Genomic DNA, 24,534 nt, shown 5'->3' with positions numbered 1-24,534 from the left:
GCTAGGTGGTGCGTAGTTGGTGCGAATAAACATGATAGGCCTACTATAAACAAGCAACCGTCTTTTGGCATAGCTCCCAATGCAATGTAAACGAATATCAAAACAAATAGGCCTTCAGTAGGCTACAATAATAATAATAATAATAATAATAATAATAATAATAATAATAATAATAATAATAATAATAATAATAATAATAATAATTTAATAATAACAACAACAACAAAAACAACAACAACAACAACAACAACAACAACACACAATAATAATAGTAGGCCTACGTAGGCCTACGTACAACAACAACAACAACAACAACAACAACAACAACAACAACAACAACAACAACAACAACAACACAATAATAATAGTAGGCCTACGTAGGCCTACGTACCGGTAGGGGAAGGTGGGGCATAACGGAACACTTAACTTTGAGGATGCTCTGTGACGTCACCATAAGTAATATGACTGTAAAAATTATATGTTCAGTTGAAGTTTGTATTTACCTTTAATATACCATTAACCAATATAACTTGAATCTTACAATTTTTATAAAAATGAAGAAATATTTTCAAAAAAAACCGTTTTGCCCCACTATCGGGGCAAACGGAACCCCTATGGGGCAAAACGGCACCCTGGGTGTAAACTTATATCAGTTGTTCCATCGGTAGGCCCTAGGCCTAGTTATATGTAGGCCTATATTCAGTTACAATATTAAGTGGGCCTACCATCTCTGTGGAGTCAGTGGTTAACTTCTTATAGGCCTAGTAGGCCTATAATATGTATGACCAATATTTGATCAGAAAGAAATATTCAGTAGGCCTACCATCTCTGTGGAGTAAGTGGTTAACTTTTAATCATTAATTCTATCTGTAGGTCTAGTTATATGTCTATGTTTCAGCGAAGTGTTTACCATGTTCGAGTAGGCCCCTAGATAACGCCTACATTTCCTTGAGTGAAGACAAGTTATGTCCAATTGGGGCAAAACGGAACCCATCTGTGGGACAAAACGTTGGGGCAAAACGGAACCCTGTTCCGTTATGCCCCACACCTAGGGTTCCGTTTTGCCCCATACCCGATTTTTTAGAAATAGGTTGCATGCATAATACATCGTAGCATATAGGCCATGCACTTAATACAGCTCATGGCTAGTACCTTCGTGTTTACAACATACACAATTATTTGGGAATCCGATATTAATGAAGTAAAATTTCAGCGCATTAAACATCTACATATCTTACACCAGACGGGTAGTAATTTTTTGACTCGATCTTGCTCGAATGTCAGTGGATTGTTTCAGATAAAATTTTTGTTGTAAATCCTCGTAGCCATACTTGTGTTCCTCAATATAATTTGCATAGACGGCAGTATTGCGAAGGCCTATTTTTCCAGGTGGTTCCGTTTTGCCCCGGGGGTCCGTTATGCCCCACCTTCCCCTACGTCTCGTCAATACGAATAGTATAATGACATGAATGAGTGGGGATTCTATTTAAGAAATGAATAGGCCTAGTAGGCCTACGAAAAAGTGTGTGTGTATCTTCCTTTAGCCCCTTTTTCGGTCGAAAGAGAGTAGGCCTAAAACTTAGGCCCCCTATAGTGCACAATTCTCAATGGGCCAAAATGCTTTTACTCTTTGTTCACACAGGACCACAAGAAAGCTACAATCAAGACAACAAATCCCCCCAATTCCTTTGCACGTGCCATTTTTGGGTTCCCAATTTGCAAACTTTAAATGTTCTAAATAAGCCTAGGCCTATTAGGCTTTCATTTGATATACATGTAATGCTCATAACACTAGACTGGCGCAAACTCTCTCTAATACCCTACCAAGCCTTCACTCTCTTTTATACCCCATCAGATCATCACTCTCTAAAACACCACCAGACTGGACCACACTCTCTCTCTAATACCCCACCAGACCCTCCTCTCTCTCTCTCTCTCTCTCTTATACTCCACCAGACCATCACTCTCTCTAAAACACCACCAGACTGGACCACACTCTCTAATACCCCACCAGACCCTCACTCTCTCTTATACACCACCAGACACTGACTCGCTCTAAAACACCACCAGGCTGACCCATACTCTCTCTAATACCCCACCAAGCCTTCACTCTCTCTTATACTCCACTATACACTCACTCTCTCTAAAACACCACCAGACTGGCCCACACTCTCTCTAATACCCTACCAAGCCTTCATTCTCTCTTATACCCCACCAGACCTTCAATCTCTCTAAAACACCACCAGACTGGACCACACTCTCTCCAATACTGTACCCCACTAGACCCTCACTCTCTTATACTCCACCAGACCATCACTCTCTCTAAAACACCACCAGACTGGAGCTGGACCACACTCTCTCTAATACCCCATCAGACCCTCACTCTCTCTTATACTCCACCAGACACTCACTCTCTCTAAAACATCACCAGACTGGCACACACTCTCTCTAATACCCTACCAAGCCTTCACTCTCTCTTATACCACATCAGACCTTCAGGGCCATCATTGTACCAAGCATGAACCCTGAGGGCGCTATAGTTGTTGAGCTAAAGTGGTTTTTAAAATTTACACATATTGCCCCCTGTAGCCTGTGAACTTTGACCTCTGGGGTCGAGGCTACCATAGGTTACTTTTAGGGGTCATGGGCCATCATTGTACTAAGTATAAACCCTGAGGGCGCTATAGTTCCTGGGCTAGAGATGCTTCAAATTTTACACATATTGTCCCCTGTAGCCCATGACCTTTGACCTCTGGGGTCGAGGGTACCCTAGGAAACATTTAAGGGTCATGGGCTATCATTGTACCAAGTATGGGCCCCGAGGCTACTTTAGTTCCTGAGCTAGAGGAGTGCAAAGGAAGCGTGAGAAGAAGGAGAAGGAGAAGAAGGAGAAGGAGATTGGCACGCACTCTCTCTAATACCCCACCAAGCCATCACTCTCTCTTATACTCCATCAGACCCTCACTCTCTCTGAAACACCACCAGACTTGAGAATACCCCTTTAATCCCAAAACATTGTGTCCCTTTAAGCGGTTAACCCCATTGTACGTCTTGACGTATATTTGAAGCCTTCATCATTGCAAATACAGGTAGCTACCAAAATGCTACCTATTGCGATACACTGTGTTAACCGGTCGTACCTATTTTGCTTTTTAAACCATATGAACTTTGACCTCTGGGGTTGCGGCTAGCATAGCATACTTCTAGGGTCATAGGCCATCATTGTACCAAGTATGAACCCTGAGGGCGCTATAGTAGTTGTGCTAGAGCTGTTTGAAATTTTACACATATTGCCCCCTGTAGCCCATGACCTTTGACCTTTGGGGTCGGTGGTACCCTAGGATGTATCTAGGGGTCATGGGCCATCATTGTACCAAGTATGGGCCCCGAGGCTACTTTAGTTCTTGAGCTAGAGGAGGGCAAAGGACTGATCTTGAGAAGGAGAAGGAGAAGAAGGAGAACTAGAAACCACAGTTGTGTTTGACCAAACACGAATATCTATGCCCGTGATGACCACACCTAACCCCCTTCCCCTATTCACAAACAAAAACTTGGTGAGCACCATGTGAAACCCCTTGTTTTAAACTTTCATTTTGATATACATGTATTGCTCATAACACTAGACTGGCTCATACTCTCTCTAATACCCTACCAAGCCTTCACTCTCATTTATACTCCACCAGACCCTCACTCTCTCTAAAACACCACCAGACTGGACCACACTCTCTCTGATACCCCACCAGACCCTCACTCTCTCTTATACTCCACCAGAAACTCACTCGCTCTAAAACACCACCAGGCTGACCCATACTCTCTCTAATACCCCACCAAGCCTTCACTCTCACTTATACTCCACTATACACTCACTCTCTCTAAAACACCACCAGACTGGCACATACTCTCTCTTATACCCTACCAAGCCTTCACTCTCTCTTATATCCCATCAGACCATCAATCTCTAAAACACCACCAGACTGGACCACACTCTCTCTAATACCCCACCAGACCCTCACGCTCTCTTATACTCCACCAGACACTCACTCGCTCTAAAACACCACCAGACTGGCCCACACTCTCTCTAATACCCCATCAGACCCTTACTCTCTCTTAAACTCCACCAGACCATCACTCTCTCTAAAACGCCACCAGACTGGACCTCACTCTCTCTAATACCCCACCAGACCCTCACTCTCTCTTATACTCCACCAGACACTCACTCGCTCTAAAACACCACCAGGCTGATCCAAACTCTCTCTAATACCCCACCAGACCCTCACTCTCTCTTATACTCCACCAGACACTCACTCGCTCTAAAACACCAACAGGCTGACCCATACTCTCTCTAATACCCCACCAAGCCTTCACTCTCTCTTATACTCCACCAGACACTCACTCGCTCTAAAACACCAACAGGCTGACCCTAATACTCCACCAAGCCTTCACTCTCTCTTATACTCCACCAGACACTCACTCGCTCTAAAACACCAACAGGCTGACCCATACTCTCTCTAATACCCCACCCAGCCATCACTCTCTCTTATACTCCACCAGACACTCACTAGCTCTAAAACACCACCAGACTGGACCACACTCTCTCTAATACCCCACCAGACCCTCACTCTCTCTTATACTCCACCAGACACTCACTAGCTCTAAAACACCACCAGACTGGCGCACACTCTCTCTAATACCTCACCAGAACCTCACTCTCTCTTATAATCCACCAGACACTCACTCGCTCTAAAACACCCCCAGGCTGGCCCAAACTCTCTCTAATACCCCACCAAGCCACCACTCTCTCTTATACTCCATCAGACCCTCACTCTCTGAAACACCACCAGACTGGAGAATACCCCTTTAATCCCAAAACATTGTGTCCCTTTAAGTGGTTAACCTCTTAACCCCATTGTACGTCTTGACGTATATTTGAAGCCTTCATCATTGCAAATAGGGTAGGTGCAGGTAATATGGGACAGCAGGTAATATGGGACACCTGTTTTCATTTTAACAAAAAGTAGCTTAGAGAAGGTAAACACTTTAAGTTGATTTGTTAAGTGTTTAGAAACATCAATTGTGCTTCTAGAAATGCAGTTTTGGAGTCTGTGTATCAAACTCTTGGAAATCAATGCCAAAAAGAGTGAAATTGCCCAAAAAATTATGTCGTTTTTTTGGCCTGATATAAAATCAATGACGTCACATTTTATGATTGTGTATCCAAAACTCTGGTACTGAGGGGCATTTGTCATTTTTATGATCTTTAGGTGATGGGTTAAGCTTATCAGCAGGTAAAATTCCACTGACAAGTGGCACTTTCCTTTATAAATGATTATTTTCTCTGATTTTCAACTGAATGGGTGCAGGTAATATGGGACACATAGGAAATTGTGTGCATTGTCAATGCGAAAAGCAAAACTATTTAGAAAATTGAATTTTCTTGTAGAAATTTGCATTTAACATTCAAAATCATGTAACAAAAATGTTTTTAGAACAAAAGAGTGATTTTCTGAACTTTTGATTTTCACCATAGAGATAACACAGTGTCCCATATTACCTGCACATGCAGGTAATATGGGACACTTGACGATGACGTCATTTTGACGTCATAGCGTCCAAACAAACATAAAAACAAGGTAACATTGCCTGTTTTATTAATCTTAAAGGACAGGTTGTTCATCATAACAATCTCTTGTGGGCATATCTTCTTTAGTTTTTATGCAAATAAGCTAAACGTCCTTAATGGTCCCATATTACCTGCAGGTACCCTACAGGTAGCTACCAAAATGCTACCTATTGCGATACACTGTGTTAACCGGCCGTACCTATTTTGCTTTTTAAAGCATATGAACTTTGACCTCTGGGGTTGCGGCTAGCATAGCATACTTCTAGGGTCATAGGCCATCATTGTTCCAAGTATGAACCCTGAGGGCGCTATAGTAGTTGAGCTAGAGCTGTTTGAAATTTTACACATATTGCCCCCTGTAGCCCATGACCTTTGACCTTTGGGGTCGGGGGTACCCTAGGATGTATCTAGGGGTCATGGGCCATCATTGTACCAAGTATGGGCCCAGGGGCTACTTTAGTTCCTGAGCTAGAGGGCTGCAAAGGACTGATCTTGAGAAGAAGGAGAAGGAGAAGGAGAAGGAGAAGGAGAAGCCGAAGACTAAACACAACAAATACAATATCTATGCCCCGTTACACGGGCATAGATAAGGAGAATCCGAAGACTAAACAGAACAAATACAATATCTATGCCCCGTTGCACGGGCATAGATAAGGAGAAGGAGGAGAAGGAGAAGCCGAAGACTAAACACAACAAATACAATATCTATGCCCCGTTAACACGGGCATAGATAAGAAGTCGAAGACTAAACACAACAAATACAATATCTATGCCACCGTTCCACGGGCATAGATAAGTATGCTTCATTTAGTTAAACAATAGTAACATCCCTGTTGTGTACAAAAATTAACTCTATACGACAATGCAAATCAAGATCAATTCATGGACTATTAAAGTGCACAGGGAAATGTTGAGTACCCGGCATGTAAATTAAATGGAACAGCCAAAATGCCAATGGGTATGTAATTTAACTAGAACAGCCTTAAATTGATCCCGGGAAATTGATATCGATATCAATATTGACGTCACAGATTCGATTTGTCACGTGATCGTCAAACCTGTACTAGAAGGTGTCAGTTCTGCAGGAACTGACACAAAAACAAATTCTGATTGGATGAAGAGAACTCTTGAGGTTTCGACAAAAAACAATCAAAGAGGCCCATTTTCAGCTAGAAGCACAGCTCTTACATTGCTATGCACTCAACCGTGCAGTGTAATCAAAGACATGTGCGGCCCAGTGCGGGGACAATTCACCGTCTGCTGAAGTTGCTTGAGAGCTGTTGGACGAAAATGTGTGCTCAGGTGTATCGAGGTTGAAACTGTGAATCGTTACAAGAGAATCGTTTTGTATGGAAACCTTTCCATATGGGGGGTGATTGCATGTACCATCCCCTAGCAAAATATGGGGGGGGGGTGTATCCACCCATCCTAACCGGGATCTACGTCTATGGTCTCGGGCATAGCCCTGGACATAAATCATATATAATACACTTAAAACATGTAAAACGAAAGCAACTTACTTTAGTATCTTAAAAAACACGAAACCTATGATTTACTTGATCATGTTGATAAAGTAATCACTAGATGAATAATTTCTGCTTATAATGTGGCGCCGATGCCACTTTATTCCCTAAAATTATACCAATTTGAATGGGAATTTCAAGAGTGACATGTGATATTTCTTCAAGCCGATTCCCACGGGGATTTCGTGACAGATCATCAACATACTAAATAAAATGTCAATTACAAACTTTTCTAAAACACGGGCATCTACCCAGCAAACACAAAAACGTTAAATAAGTTATATTTTGGCTTTTGGTTTAGGTAAAACGTTTTAATAACATTAAAATGTCGGGTTATATAAAGGTCATGATAACGTTTTAAAACGTTTTGTATGAAAACACACTACAACAATATTTTTAAATGTTTTCAAAAATGTTATTGTAAACTATTTTTGCAAACATTGTTGCCAAATATTGTGTCAATACGACTTAAATAACATTATGAACCCAGCAAACACAGAAATGTCCTTAAAATGTTTTTTTTTTTTCAAAACCTTTTAATTAATAACATTAAATGTCGGGCTATATAAAGGTCATGAAAACGTTTTTAAAACGTTATTGAAAATATTTTGGGAAACATTTTTCGCAAAATATTTTTCAATAACATTTTGTTTAGAATATTTTGTATCAAGTTTTCAAGAATGTTTTTGGAATGTTATTAAAACGTTTTTATACCCTTTATATAACCCGACATTTAAACATTTTCTGTAAAACATTTTTTTTGTGTGCTGAGCAGTAGATTATCAAAATTGTTTTTAAGGTTATGAAAACGTTTTATACTCTTAATATACCCTTTATATAACCCGACATTTAAACGTTTTCTGACAACCTTTTATAACCTTTTTGCGAATGATGTCGAAAACGTTTTGTGTTTGCTGGGTATGGGGTAATGTTTCATAAAATCACGTTTTTCTCGAAAAGTGGGTAAAGCACGCACTCAGCAATGGATTTTTGTTTAAAATATTTTGTTGAATACGGAAAGTATGATTCTCTTCTCCAAAAAAAAAAAAGGGGGGTTGGCTAACTTCATTATTTGATGCAAAAGTTCTAAAGTTAGGCTCCATGTCACTGGGGAAATTGCCCAAAGTTGTCAAAAAATTGTCAAAATAGTATAAAGTTACTCAAAGTTTCACAAACTTGCTTAAAACTTTTTCAAAATCGCGTATATTTATTCAAAGTTTCACAAAGTTGCTTAACAATAACATTTTGTCCAAATTTCATAAAGTTACAAAAGTTTTACGAAGTTGCCTAACATTTTTTCAAAATTGCCTGAAGGTGCTGAAAATACGCTCAAAATGTTTCAACTAATCAAAATTCCATATTGCTCTACTCTGCGTAAACTTACGGTAGCCTATAATAGGCCTATTACTAGGGAGAGTGATTTTGGCGAGCCGAAAGAGGGGGGGGGGTGGCCAAGCACTTCTTGGCAAGCCAATGGGGGGGGGCATTTTGCAGCACACTTATGAAGGGCACGGCCTTAAAGCGCTCTAAGGCCTAGCAAAACAGTATTGAAACGCTTCAGTGTAGATTTCAATATGCTCGGCGCACTTGGGATCCCAAAAATTTGGCATTTTTTGGCAGCCGGCCGAGAAGCCCGGGAGGGGAGCCCGAATGCAAGCAATCCGGGGGCCGAGACGGGTGGAGGGCATTCACATTTTGAAATTTTATATCCCCTTAGCGTTAAGACCAATCAATTTTTGCCCAAAATAGGCCTAGAGGTTAAGCATAAATTTGTTACATTTTTGTACGGTAGGCCTACCGGTGAGCCAAGGACCGTCTCGAGCCCGGTCTCGAGGGACGGGGGGACAGCTTCCCGCCCGAGTAGTCGAAGTCTTGCCTCACTATGGGATGGCATTTTTGTACTTTTTAGCCCATTTTCGTCAAATTTACCCCCCTTGAAAGTTGCCTTGCCCTCCCCCGCCCGGCCCGCGATATTTTTTTTCCTAGTCAACATTTGCATCACATAATACATTTACATACATGATATAGGCCTATATGAAGCTGGATTGAGCTGTGTTCAGATTTATTGCCATAATTATTACCTCTTACAAAAGAAAAACAAATTTATTCCAATTAAAATTCTACCAGGGTTCGAACCCACAACCTTTTATTTAACAGTCGAGATCGAATACCACTACCCTGTGAGTGCTTCTGCCAGAAATGCGTTTGTTCATCATACTTATTGATTACGGAATAAATCGCAAACACACGATATATATATATTACTTGTCTATTAGTAACGTATATAATCTCCAATCAATAATGAACCTTGCCTCCGACTATGCGGTTCCTATGCAAATGTTGACTAGTAAATTAATATAGGCCTAGGCGCCCGGCCCACCCTCTGACAAAGTGGTACCGGTTTTGGCAGAGGGCCCGGGCAGGGGGCAAGGGTTGAAATTGTCCTTTGGGTTGGTTTTAGGGAGAATTTTCTTTCCCACTCCCCACCACACCGCCAATAAGCCCAATCGGCATTGGAAGTTTGCAATGCATTGTGGGACAGTTTTTGCAGTTTTAGGACACTTTGTCCTTTGACCTATCGGGAAAATTGCTGTAATTATTAATAATTTATTTATTATTGTCATAATGTTATCATTAAAAATATTTAAATAATTAATTCATTTAATAATAATGTTTTTAAGTTTGTTTTTATTCTAGTAACACGTTTTAAATTATATTTTGTACGCACAAAACCCGAATTTTTCTGAATTTTCCAGATAGGTCAAAGGGCAAAGTGTCCTAAAAAAACCGGAAGTTACAATAGCGATTTGGCTTATACTCCCCCCCCCCCCAGCCCAGGGGGCCCAGCGTGTTTTGATCGATGGTTACCACCCAACACTAAATTTAAAGTTTTGTAGTGCTGGGCGGTAATAGGTAGTGACGTAATGTGGTCTCGTAACACATGCATCCGAAAAAATCGCAGATTTCCTAACTAATTGGTATTAATATTGTACCTTAATGAGCCAGCTGACATTATAACATTATCTACAGGTAAGTAGCTTATTCAGATTGTGATCAGTTATTATTCTGTTGATTGCCAAAGCAAACAAATCACGTACGATTTTTTTCGTCAACCCTTCCGAATTCGGCACCCAATAAGCTTACTTACGCTCAGATCTAGACTTTGACTTTGAGTTTGACTTTGACGAAATACTGTCCAACGTTCCCTGCGGGAATCAAGCGGCCAGGAATAGTGTGCGCCTGTTGTTGGTTACTTAGTCTTGCTTTTATAGATGACTTGTAATTGCTGTTTTAAATGCTTGAGTTGAGGTTCTTTAATGTTGGCTATGGCTATGCTTTCTGTAGGTATGTTAGCCCTAGAACTCTGGCCATAGTATCCGTTTTTACTTCCACTAGGGCCAGAGGCACTTACATTGAAAAAATTGTTGGAGATGGTTGAATGCAACAGAACAAATAAATGATGAAAATTGACCTTTTCATTGTGTTCGTGGGTCACCGCAAGAGCTGTAAAATTTGATAAATGTCAATGGTACAATTCCAAGCACGTGAAAGTCGTGAGGTCATTTCTCAACACAATACCTGTCAGAGGATAATTTACATAGGCACAAAAGACCGTGTTCAGCGTGAAGCGTTACTCAGCCAAACATGGCAGAGTAGGTCCCGGATGGTCGTACATGTTCCTATCTCCACAACGTTATACCTTTCCAACAAGGAAAGAGATACAAAAGGCGAACGTCTAGCATTCCTTAGGTATCACAGGGAAACCTCAGTTAACACATTTGTTAGTCAGTCAAAATGGCCTAAACCGGCAATACAAATTTACATTGAAATTAAAAAGAAGCTTTTTAAGAAGGAAACCTTCATAAATATGTTGTCTATACTTCACTTGACCCAAATATATGATTTTTTTTTGGTGATGAGAGACTCGCATGGAATTTCAGAGAGATTTTGATAGCAGTTCCATTAAAATAAGGTGCTATCGTCATGAGACTAAGATCTAGAAACACCCCACGTAATGCTGTTTTGGGGAATTTTGCTAGCAGAATCTTTTTGATGAAAGTCAATCTTTGACAAGATGTAACTTTGCTACGGAAAGTGCTATGAAAAAAAAGGTTTTCAGTGTTGGCTTTCTTTACTCAAGGGCTTATATAAAATGATGCAGTTTGATGGCAAATTTGAATTCACCTGGCATACCTACATTCCTTACCTGAGCATGCGCAATATTCAGCCGCTCTCAGCATAGGGAAATCGCGCACCCGGCGCCATTTTGAAAATTCATTACCTGGTAGTAAATTTTACGGCGATGTTTTTGAAAAAAAAATCTGGTGGGAGTTAGATCGAGTTAGAAACAATTCCAAAGCTTACAAGGTCAAGTCAAAAGGTTAAACTTGGTCATAACCCGGAAGAGGTCAGATGATTCGCACGTGGTCGCTGCAAATTTTGGCGACTTTCTAGTAGGTTTGAAAGTGATGATCTCGATCTATTTTTTTTCGGAAATTACTCTCCAAATATCTAATTAACGGAGTTGAGCGGTAAGTTAAATGAGCACGCGGTATATAAAGGTAGTTTTTTGTACATAAAAATGTTTGGTTTGATGAGATTGGATGGATGGCTTACGCAAAAAGTGAATAACCTGGGGACTTTGTGTAGTACGAATTCGGCGACTTTTGCCAGTGAGTGAACATGTTTAACCCGGCATGGTTTGCGTATACGGTACTAATTGAATGGGCTCATGCTGTGGATGCTGGGATAGATTCTCATTCTGCGCCGACTATGAGTCGAAGGAAGAAGCAAATTTTGACCTTTCCTATTCCTATCCCATTATGCATAGCGCTCGCAGATTCTTGCTATGATAGATGCTGAATGGCTAGTACCGGGTAAATGACTGGGGTGGGCACATCGGGTATGATGGCGGGGGAACAGGCCGTTTTTGGCCATTTTCCTATTTGATTTCCTAAGTTCAAATTGATGGGGGGGGGGTACTCCTATGACACTACGTCATGGGGGGCTTGAGCAGGAGTGGCCCCATTCTGATGATCAAGTGAACTGGCCCTCGAGTTTCCGCAATGATCTTCGGAATAGGGAGCATGCGCCAGCCAGTGCTCCAAAGGGTGCCTGCTCAAGACAAAACTTATGCTGGGGGGGAAGGGGTGGAAGGGGGGGTTCATACTTGAGCAGGAGTGACCCCATTCTGATGATCAAGTGAACTGGCCCTCGAGTTTCCGCAATGATCTTTGGAATAGGGAGCATGCGCCAGCCAGTGCTCCAAAGGGTGCCTGCTCAAAAACATTTTCCTGGGGGAGGGGTGTCAATGCATCAGCTAGTGCTTATAATATTTTAAAGGGTGCCCCCCTCAAACAAATTACCCCCCCCCCTTGTATCAGTGAAAAGGTATACTCGGGTGGGTAGTATCAAAACCGTGAGTTTTTCAATGACAAAAAAATAAAAATAAGACACTTTAACACAAATTTCATCGTTTTGAATAAGTTTTTCTTTATTTTTGCATTTGGTGTTGGCCCTCACTGCGGTTTCCCAGGGACTGCCTTTTGAGGAGAGCGAGAGCAATCGCTCTCCACTGCTCTCCTTAAATCGGATATAGGAGAGTGATTTAGTTGACCATTCTCTCATTACATTTTATTGTAAATGTTCTAAACAGCTCTTGAAGAGCTATTTAATGCTCTCCTGCAAATTCTAAAAGACATTCCCTGGTTTCCATCCTCTGTAAAAGCTGGAATCTGCATCAGAAAACAGAAATAAAACAAAATGTTCAGGCCCGTAGCCAGCCCTCCGAGTTAGGGGGTTCGTTTTTGCAGATTTCTGATGAGTAATGGTCAGCAGAAGGGCATCGGCGCTGAACCATGACGTGAGGGGTGTCTGAGGGGATGTTCCCCCCTCAGAAATGGCAGAATTTTGAAAAATGAAGTCCCAATTGATCGCATTTGGTGCACAATTTTTACATTATTATCAGAAATATATGGTTTCAATTTATTACTGCAAAGAGGCAAATTAGCACGGTTAAAACAAGAAAAAGTTGCAAATCAGGCATAGGGGTGTCTGAGCTGAAAAATGAAGTCCCAATTGAAGGCATGCATGGTGCACCATTTTTACATTATTATCAACATATTGGTTCAATATATTACAGCAAAGACGCAAATTAGTGCGGTTAAAACAAGAAAAAGTTGCAAATCAGGCGCAGGGGGTGTTTGAGGGGGATGTGCCCCCTCAGAATGGGAAGAATTTTGAAAAATGAAGTCCCAATTGAAGGCATTTGGTGCATTATTTTTACATTATTATCAGGAATATATATGGATATATTATAGCAAAGAGGCAAATTAGCTCGATAAAAACAAGAAAAAATTGTTAATCAGGTGCGTTATTTCATCACAAATATTATCAATTATCTTATTTTCCTATGTTATATCACTCCCTTCATCTCTGAACTAAGCTTTCTAGGGTTATCGTTTTTTTGCACACCAAATTTTTTTTTTTAAATCTTCAAATCTAGATGAGATAAAGAGGCAAATAATGACTCTGCTGTATTTATAGCATTAAATTAAGTCATAGGCCTACATAAACTGGGCGTCGGGGATTTTTCAAATCGTCACGCTAATCTGAGCCTAAAATTAATAGGAAAAGTGCGCGCGAAGCGCGAGAAAAATAACAATTTTTGTGCTAAAATGGCCATTTCAACCACATTTCCCATGTTCTCCTTTTTTGTGTCAAAATTTTAGGGGGTTCTATCGAACCCCTCGAACCCCCCCTGGCTACGGGCCTGATGTTACTCATACATGTTCATTTGTATATTAGGGGGCTATCATTTTCTGCGGAAGGGGGCTCCCAAATTTACAAAAAGTCAGCATCAATAAAATTGCAACCCCCTATTTCGCCACAAAATTTTATGACCCTCTCCCCACCACCCACTGATACACCTTACATGTACCCCTGAAGAGGCTAAAATTGTATTCAGTCTTTTGAATTTAACACACTATCTGTGGTCATCTTGCAACTCCCTACATTTTGGTCATCAAAATGTTATGACCCCCCCTATTTTTCTTTCCAAAATATTACGACCCCCCCCGTATATTTGGGCCCCCCCCCTTCCAAAGAAAATGATAGGTCCTTATGTTCACATTCTAGGATTACATTTACAGTTCAGTACTGGTAAATAGCAAGTGCTTGTTTCTTAAAATTGTGTACTCACAATGCACAGTATAGGCCTATAAGCATTTTAATATGTGCATGCACAAAAAGTTTATACAGGAAATTGGCTGAAAATTTTAGACATTCAAATTAGCATATCTCCGCAACCGCATGTCGTATGACATTCATTTATGCCTCATCCGTTTTCTTTCATTTAGCTCTTTAATATGAGATTAATTTGATGAGAATCAAAAAAAGTTCAATTTTTTTTGTATTATACCTACTTTCTGGTATCGAGTTCCAATCTCGAATTGTTCTCAGAAAATATGAGTTCTTATAACAGTCTTTTGTAGCCGTTGTTGTTGCAAATGCTTGAGTATTGGTATGCCGTGACGTACGTGGGGCGGGCTGAAGGAGGTTTCCGACAGGTAGGGATAGGTGACCGGTGATGGCTTTCTGCAATGTGGTCAGTCGGCGCCGCTTACACTTCCTTCTAATCTGAAGTGACTCCCAATCCAGCTTCTGGAGCAACTCTGTCATACAACCTTGTGATTTTGACTTGTAATCTCGGCTTACAAAGTGGGCTGCTCTCCTTTGTACCATTTCTATCTTATTATTTAACACTTGTGTATATGGATCCCATGTGGGAGATGAGTATTCAACCAAAGCCTTAAGGTCGAACCAATGTCTTGTAGGCTGACTCTTTAACATGTTGAGGGCAAGAATATAAATTTTTTCTTTTTAATCCTAAGGTGCGGTTAGCAGATGCTGTTATATTATATCAATATGTTTGTTCCAGGTGAGCTTATCAGTGATCATAACGCCAAGATATGGGTGACTGTTTGTTGCTTGCAAGATGGAATTTCCTAGTGCCGTACTATTACGCTGATTTTCGTATTCGGCGAGGAGGACGATTTCGACCTCCTGGTTTGTTTACAAACAGAGAGGTAGACAAAAGACCGTTCCGCTTGTCCAAACACTCAAGTATCAGAAGGATGGTCCACAATAGCGTGATTCACGTATTACATGAATAGGGATTAAAAAGCTGTCACGTAGAACCATGTGCTTCTATTGTCCAATTTGCCATCAAGATTTCATATGGAAACAGTTCAGACCCAGAACAGGATCATGTCAGAAATTAATATTTTGTTCTGGGTCTGATTATTCGGACTAGGAATTTCCCAGGGTGTAATCAGAATGGAACACAGATCTTTTATGTGTGAGTCTCATAATAAAATGCATTTGCCAGTCTTTTTCCCATTTTATGAGTGTGTTTAGATCTTGTTGTAAAGCGTCTGCATCAAACTGGTTCTGTATTTGTCTGTATAGTACACAATCGTCTGCAAATAGACGGACTGTGGAATTTATGTTGTCTGGAAGGTCATTTATGTATACAAGGAACAGCAGCGGACCAAGCACCGTGCCCTGAGGGACACCCGAAGCAACGTTCGTCCATGTCGAGTGTTCACCACCGACTACGACCCTGTGGACACGATGCTTGAGAAAGCTGCTGATCCATGTATGTGTTTTGTTGTGAATACCATATCTGTTTAATTTGTTTAAAAATAAAAGCCTATTATGGGGGACTACATCAAAGGCCTTTGAAAAGTCCATGATTACTACATTGTATATCCACTTGGGATTTATTATTCAATGAATGAGCTAGATCATGAGTCGTGAGAATTACCTGAGATTCTGTTGAGTGTTTAGTCCTAAATCCATGTTGTTTTTCAGTTAAAACTGGAATTGTGGAAACTGGTCAAAATGTCTCATAATATTAGAATGTATTATGCTCTAAGGTTTTGCAGCATATTGGCGTTAATGAAACAGGGCGATAATTTGACACCACCATCTCCTTTTTTAAAGATAGGGGCAATATTTGCCTGCAACCATGAATTTGGAAGAACCCCAGTGTCATAAGATCTCGCTACCACCTGCCTACGACAAACACAAATGAGACTCGCTGAGTCTCATGGACGCCGTTCCTATGTCCATCAGACTCGTGTTTCCCATTTTGTGTGTAAATTTATTTACACGCTTAAGACTTTGCGCCGCTTTTCCATTTTAACAAATTTCTTTGAAATGTGGACTATGCATATAAAACTGTACTCATAATGGAGAGTCATATTATTATGATCAAAACCGTGCGAGGATTCTTAACCAACTTCTTGAAACGCAATATCATTTGGAATTTCGGCGAATAAAGATGATTTAAGAAGCCGCCTCTCTCCCCGCGTCACAAAAATGATCACGAATGAAAAATAACAAATTTCACTACGCGTGCGCACAGAGGTGTGACCTTAACTTTCGCTGATCCCCCCCCTAATCTTTTCAATGTTGATTTAACACATGATTCCTGCTGTTGGTTTGGTTCCCAGGTCACGCGTGAAAATAGCCTAAATCCCTAGGCCCCGATCTCGAAACAATAAACATGGCAGAACAAGCACAACCCGATGACCGTGCGTAAGCAGTTAAAGGACTGGTTGATCAAGCCTAGCGTAAAAATATGATATATCAGCATCAACGATAGTCTTTTGCACAGCCAATTTGCGTCGGTCCTAACGCTCGTCGTTCCTATAGACACATACAGTGTGGGCAGAGACTAACCTACCACCTGCCTACGATAAACACAAATGAGACGAAGAACTGAACAACCATTTTTGTCCTGAAAAATGCTTCGTTGTGACAATCAGAAACGCCAAAAATCAATTTTTTACTACGCTGGATATTGTGCTGAAATCAAAGTACATGTAAGAATCAAATTTGAAGGTAAATAGGCCAAATATTGCAAGAAAATCTACTCACTAGGACTCTAGGGACTACGCAGAGGATTCACGGCCATGCCAATGTAATAGGGAAAACCGATAACAATGACTAGCTCAGATCCGGGCTCAGATCTTCTGTATCTGTATCTGTCATCGTCAGCAGAATCTCCTCTTCTAGAGGCAACATCGCCAACCTTGACTAAAGAGCATGACTTGGATGGACGTGCAGTTTAATTTGAAAATTTTTAGTTGCTTTCCTTAATTCTTGGTTGACTTGATTCTTGAACTAAAGTTGAAGGATTCAACAACAATGGTAGTGGCATTTACAGTTGCTGCAGTGCAGACAAGTTGTTCCATATAGGGATGGTAGATGGAAAAAATGTATCCCCATAGCGTCTGGTTTTATAACGGATCCTGGCGAAACTTTTTGTTGTGCCCCCTGGTTTCTCTGGTTTGGTGAACAATGTGACTTCCCAGTGAAATGTCGACCAGCCCATGCTGGATCTTGTAAAGCATGGATACTTTCTTGATCTTTCGTCGAATCTCTAATGGTTGCCACTCCAATTCAGCCAAGATTTTTGTAACAGTACCCTCCTCTCTGCTGTAGTTAGTTATTTTTACAGGAATGTGCTGCTTGCCGTTGTACTCTATTAAGCTGGTTGTTGTTTGATTGGATTGGAGTATCCCACACACTAGCTGCGTACTCCAGCAATGGTCCGATGAGGGTGGAATATGCCGTAGATTTGACATGGACGTTACATCCCCACAAGTTGCGGCGAACCAAGCCTAGCACTCTTTGTGCATTCTTGCATACTTCCCTGACATGATCATTCCAGGTGATATTGTGATATAAGGCGTTATTGAAACATACCCCCAGGTAACGGTGTGAATCAACAGATTGTAGCTGCTCACCACACAAACTGTAAATGTGCTTAGGTGGATTTCTGGTACCTATTGTCATTGTGACACATTTGCTGGGGTTAAATGACATGAGCCAGTCATTTTGCCATTTCTTTAATTTTACAAGATCTTCTTGGAGTGACTGAGATACTTCATCAGCAGTTGTGGCAGTGTACAACAGACAATCGTCTGCAAACCTTAAAACATAAGTAGCCTGCAACAAATGTTAACACATTATCTTCTGCCATGCCTTCTACTTCCATTGCCTTGAAGTGGCATAGCAGCAATTTGGACTCATCTAGAGAGTGGCTGATGGATTTACCATTGCTGATCTACAGACAGTACAGTTGTGCTTACGAAGAACCTTGAAACATAAGTAACCAGCAACAAACGTTAAAACATTATCTTCTTCCATGCTTCTGCCTGTAGAAGTGTCTGTTTGTGAAGGGACTGTGTACTGTTGCTGTGATGTACATGCAGAGTTAGATGTGGATTTGGATTTACCACAGGTAAGATCAAGAAGGAAATTCACAAAGTCGCTGTCGTTGTCGCCATCGGTAACAAATCGACAATTTCGGCCTTCAAGATGTATGAACCTATGACATCTGCTTGGAGGAAGTTCCTAAATTGATTCACCTGTGGTGTATCATTGGACCCCTCTTTCTGGCATAAAACTGAAAACAAATATTCCAAACAGTCTTGATTACATCTGAAAGCTATGTGATATAACAACAGAATTGATTAAAAATAAAAAATTAACATGTACCTTACAGTACATAATACAAGTAAATAAAAGCAACACAGTTTCACCGCCCGCCAAAAAAAACACACCACAGACCGCTTATAGTCGATTCAATTTGTTCCTGAGACAAACCTTGTTATTTTTTTAGTGGCTTTACTTTTGAGTTCTTTGCTTTTACGATGGAATTCATCTTTTGAAGTTTGAATAAAAATAACATGTTTTTGAATGCCTCTTTACTGTATACAAATGTGTTATATGGTACTTTCTGTTTTTGCTTTTGGTGGCTCGCAATGGCTGATTATAATGTTTTATGATATGATGAATTCTCATTCAAACAAAGATGGAACAGAGGCCAAGTGATGCCTGCTGGATTGTTGTACTTTGTTGGACGTGTTCTTTAAAAAAACACATAATTTCTGTTGCATGTTCATCTTTTGAGCTCTTTGCTCTAATATTTAAATAAAAATCGGTGCTGAATCTGCTCTCAAACCTCATACTCTCCAACCACTTGCTTATTGTCCTCTTGGAAGGCAAATAAAATATTATCTTCAAATGTACATGCAGGGCTAGATGTGGATTGGGAGTGACCGCATGTAAGACCAAGAAGGAAATTCACAAAGTCGCTGTCGTTGTCGTCATTGGTAACATGTCGACAATTTCAGCCTTTAAGATGTATGAACCTATTGTTGCTTTGAGGTAGTTCCTAAATTGATCCACTTGTGGTGTATCATTGGACCCCTCTTTCTGGTGTAAAACTGAAAACAAATTTTCCAAACAGTCTTGATTGCATCTGGCAACTAAAAAGTAGACAGAACCCCATACATCCCTCAGTTACTCCTACAATAAAATTACGACATTTAAACTTAAAATCCAGCCATTGATACCTTGGATAGGAGTTATATATCGCAGCATTACTGAGCGCTATTAGTATTACAAAATATTACCACAGCGCTGTACAATAGCATTTTTTTAAAATACACATTAATATAAAATTATACAAAAGAAGGAAGTATAACTTACAACAATTAAAAGTATTAAAAAGCAATATGATAAACCATCTATTAATTAAACCTTATTAACATGATTAAAATACATGATGTACAATTTTTGCAATAAATATAATACCAAGGATGTATATATGAAACAAAACATTAATGAGATGGAAGAAGACGAGTCTTGAGCAATTTCTTGAACACATTGACTGAGGGTGAAAGGTGGATACGAAGAGGGAGCAAGTTCCAAAGGCGTGGGCCAGCAACATTGAAAGCGTAGTCACCTATAGACAGTAGAGTACAAGAAACTTGAAGAAGGAAATCACTACCAGAATGCAAATTTTCTCTGCTTGGTTTGTAGTGAATGAGGAATTTGGACAGGTAAGCAGGCGTGAGGTTGTTCATACCAATTTTACCATGGAACTTTCCATGATTTGATCCAAGAAGTGGTCTCTCTCAGCATAGGCCCACAAAATAGCAGAACACACCTCATATACAAAATTATACATGTAGGACTGAAATGATTTGAAACTGAATTTTCACACACAAAAAAAAGTCCCAGTAAAACAGGAACAAAACCACCCCCAAATTGTTATGCTTCACCGCTACTGCCATCCAGAAGCTTAAATGGTTGGATGCATGTCAGTGCAGTGCAAACTTAAGCAGTTGTAACCTTTTCTTCTTCTGCTATTTACACAGTCAAACACTTGATCTATTCACTCGCAAAAGTCTGCAGTGAAAGCAGCTTCTAGAGGGAGATCATTTAGAGACACGATTGTGTGCAGGCCCAAGGCAACTGAATGCAAAAATACTTGTGCAGCTGTTGCAACACACATTTTTGAAAATGGTGACAGTGTTATATGTTATCTGTCAATTTATGGCTGGCCTACAGTCCCACATTACCTCTACTTTCTTCAATATTATAACACTCCTCAATATATCGCCATTTTATCTTATGACCTCCGATAGCAAAATCTTATTTCTGCAAATTATTTCTAACACTTTTACCAAATGAGGTGGATCAAACATGAAATATATCTTAATCTTCTCCTTAAACTTGGTTCATTTTCTATAATTCCTTTACCCCCTGATCCCAAATAGAAACCTTGACTGTCAATCCAATATCATGTAGTTTTCTATACATTCTTTAATGAGGCTAGTAAGTTGTGTATCAGGTGTCAAATTTCTAGCAAAAATATAAGCATATGGTTGTTACCAATTAGTACTTAACCCTGTACCATATGAACATTTCCAAAATCTTCAAACCCCTCCACGATATCTCCCTTATCATTATGCCGCAAACCATCTTTGAGGCTAACTTTGTCTATGAGTAGAACACATAATTTCTGTTGCATGTTCATCTTTTGAGCTCTTTGCTGTAATGTTCCCCCAAAAAAATTGGTGTTGAATCCACTCTCAAACCTCATACTCTCCAACCACTTACTTACTGTCATCTTGGAAGGCAAATAGAATATTATCTTCAAATAACAGAAGGCCTTGGGACTTTGATGGTCTAAACTTATATTAAACACTCTGTCACTGTTTGTGTAAGTGCTGCCCTTTGGTTTATATGCTTGCAATGTCGCTCCAGGGACTAAGAAATTATAAAGCGTTGGGTTTCTTCTTGAGTTCCTCTCTTGTTGGTGGATGTTCGGAAAAAGATAGTAATTTTACCTGCTTCTGGATTTGAAGGAGTACTGTAATATTATTTGGTATCCATACAGCAAAAGGATATTTTTATCTTGTCTTGTCTTGTAGGATAGTTGGAGCTAAATGGACATAATTGGTGGGTGCGCATGAGGTAGTACTTTGTAGTTGCTTCTTTGAATGACTTAGTACTGGTTATGTTAGTGATCTCTTCCGGTAGTGATTTCCCGGTAGTGATTTCCAATCTCTGGTAGTGAGAGGAATGAATGAGTTCTTGTAGTTGTCTTTGCTAGTTTGGATTAGGATAGAGCAGTTTTTATTTGAATGTCGAGAGAGACATTTGACTGGGAACAGCAGGTTTTGTATCAGGATTCCTAGGATACCCTCGCATGCCCTATGGAAGTTTGTGAGCCTGTTGTTTTCCTACGAGTAGCGAGGGGTTCGATACCCAGTTCAGACATCATATCTGACACGCTATTGTAGCGACCATATAAATCTTCTTTGAACAACTTCCAATCCAATTTGTCTATGAGGATTTGTGTATAAGGATCCCATATGACAGCACTGTACTCTAATATGGTCTTAGGAGAGAGATATGTACGCAAGCAGTTTGATACACCTGCTATATGATTTCAGATATCGATGAACAAAGCCAAGTGTACAGTTTGCTTTAGCAGTAACTCCATTTGTGATCGTTGGAGATGTCGACATCCAAGTAGCTATGGCAAGATGTTTCCTGAAGTTGGGATCCATTCAATGAGTAATTTTACTGAAGTGGAGATCTGGCAATTGCGTTGAGAATAAGATTGTCCAATGCCGGGCTGCGATGTTTGTGCTGAAAAGATACCATCAAATAGATGTCTTGACTTGCATGTTGCAAAACGTTTTAATGCTAATTACTATTATAAATTCCTGAATGTTGGCGTCTATGCTATAGTCACAAAAACCTTTAATTAACCTCTAATTAGACTACAGCACACCTCAAGGAATTTGGTATCATATTTTCCTTTTTTTTTTGCCACCAGGTTCTTCATCAGAATGAGGCTTCTTAGAAGCATATGGAGTGGGGCAGGTCAGCATGTAGTGAGATGTACACAACTTCAAACCATTGGAGTGATAAACTCTTACAGGGTAAGTGTATACCGAAGCAAACCAATGTATCAAGTGCTAATGGGTGGTGTAGCAACCCTCTCCTCCACATAAGAGTTCAGATGCAAAACAATATATGTAAAGGTTACCCTGTGTATTTTTGTATTATTTTTTGTGTGTGATATTTTGTAAAGGGTCATTAATTAAGCAGATTTGCCGAAAGCATCATTCCTACTACATTAATCTGCTGAATAAGCAGTAGTAGGCTTAAGTTGAAGGCATTTTATTCTGTAGTTTTATTGCTGATATCAACATAGAAATCAATTTTGTTCATCAACAATAACTCAAGACATGTCTATGGGTTTTTACAGGTATTTTAACCTAAGGCTTAAGTCTTATCAGTGATCAAATTTTACCCAATTCATTTTTGTTAGTTTTCTTTGTAAATTATGTTTATTTTTATGCAATTTAACTTTTCTGGTCTCAATATTTTTCAGATGGGGCAGTTGCCCAGGGTATGCCAGTATTCCACAACGTCAACAAATGGAGAAGATGGAGAATTAGTAAGTTGTGAATCAGAATCATCTCTGTACCATCATTTCCCTTATATTACAATATAATAATTGTATACTGTATAGTAGGATATTTTCACTGGGTTAATTTTTGTGTGATTTTATCAATTCTGAACAGTTTAGTTGTTGTTTAATTTGTGTGTCCAAATATATTCACAATAAGTACTATGTGTAATAAATATTTTTGCAGGGTTAAAAATTCACGGCTGCGGCTGTCTGTTTGACCACGAAAAGCGTGAAAATTAACCCCTGGCAAAAATGTCTTGCTATACAGTAGGATTTGTACTCTGCAGTCATCAATGTGAAAATGTCTTGCTATACAGTAGGATTTGTACTCTGCAGTCATCAATGTGAAAATGTCTTGCTATACAGTAGGATTTGTACTCTGCAGTCATCAATGTGAAAATGTCTTGCTATACAGTAGGATTTGTACTCTGCAGTCATCAATGTGAAAATGTCTTGCTATACAGTAGGATTTGTACTCTGCAGTCATCAATGTGAAAATGTCTTGCTATACAGTAGGATTTGTACTCTGCAGTCATCAATGTGAAAATGTCTTGCTATACAGTAGGATTTGTACTCTGCAGTCATCAATGTGAAAATGTCTTGCTATACAGTAGGATTTGTACTCTGCAGTCATCAATGTGAAAATGTCTTGCTATACAGTAGGATTTGTACTCTGCAGTCATCAATGTGAAAATGTCTTGCTATACAGTAGGATTTGTACTCTGCAGTCATCAATGTGAAAATGTCTTGCTATACAGTAGGATTTGTACTCTGCAGTCATCAATGTGAAAATGTCTTGCTATACAGTAGGATTTGTACTCTGCAGTCATCAATGTGAAAATGTCTTGCTATACAGTAGGATTTGTACTCTGCAGTCATCAATGTGAAAATGTCTTGCTATACAGTAGGATATGTACTCTGCAGTCATCAATGTGAAAATGTCTTGCTATACAGTAGGATTTGTACTCTGCAGTCATCAATGTGAAAATGTCTTGCTATACAGTAGGATTTGTACTCTGCAGTCATCAATGTGAAAATGTCTTGCTATACAGTAGGATTTGTACTCTGCAGTCATCAATGTGAAAATGTCTTGCTATACAGTAGGATTTGTACTCTGCAGTCATCAATGTGAAAATGTCTTGCTATACAGTAGGATTTGTACTCTGCAGTCATCAATGTGAAAATGTCTTGCTATACAGTAGGATTTGTACTCTGCAGTCATCAATGTGAAAATGTCTTGCTATACAGTAGGATTTGTACTCTGCAGTCATCAATGTGAAAATGTCTTGCTATACAGTAGGATTTGTACTCTGCAGTCATCAATGTGAAAATGTCTTGCTATACAGTAGGATTTGTACTCTGCAGTCATCAATGTGAAAATGTCTTGCTATACAGTAGGATTTGTACTCTGCAGTCATCAATGTGAAAATGTCTTGCTATACAGTAGGATTTGTACTCTGCAGTCATCAATGTGAAAATGTCTTGCTATACAGTAGGATTTGTACTCTGCAGTCATCAATGTGAAAATGTCTTGCTAT

The 24,534-nt window shown here is 39.8% G+C and overlaps 1 protein-coding gene across 1 annotated transcript in view; it reads left to right on the top strand.

Moving 5' to 3' along the window:
• The first annotated feature begins 10,052 nt into the window (after positions 1–10,052).
• Positions 10,053–24,534, top strand: part of LOC140155422 (elongation factor G, mitochondrial-like) — a 36,257-nt gene continuing 21,775 nt past the window's right edge. Inside the window, exons 1-3 of the mRNA XM_072178267.1 lie at positions 10,053–10,173; positions 22,355–22,460; positions 22,916–22,981. Of these exons, the coding sequence (XP_072034368.1) occupies positions 22,368–22,460; positions 22,916–22,981 (159 nt within the window). The 5' untranslated portion in view covers positions 10,053–10,173; positions 22,355–22,367. The remainder of the gene's footprint in view (positions 10,174–22,354; positions 22,461–22,915; positions 22,982–24,534) is intronic.

This window comes from Amphiura filiformis, chromosome 6 (assembly GCF_039555335.1).
Source record: "Amphiura filiformis chromosome 6, Afil_fr2py, whole genome shotgun sequence".
NCBI lineage: Eukaryota > Metazoa > Echinodermata > Ophiuroidea > Amphilepidida > Amphiuridae > Amphiura > Amphiura filiformis.
This window is presented reverse-complemented; position numbering and strand designations above follow the sequence as displayed.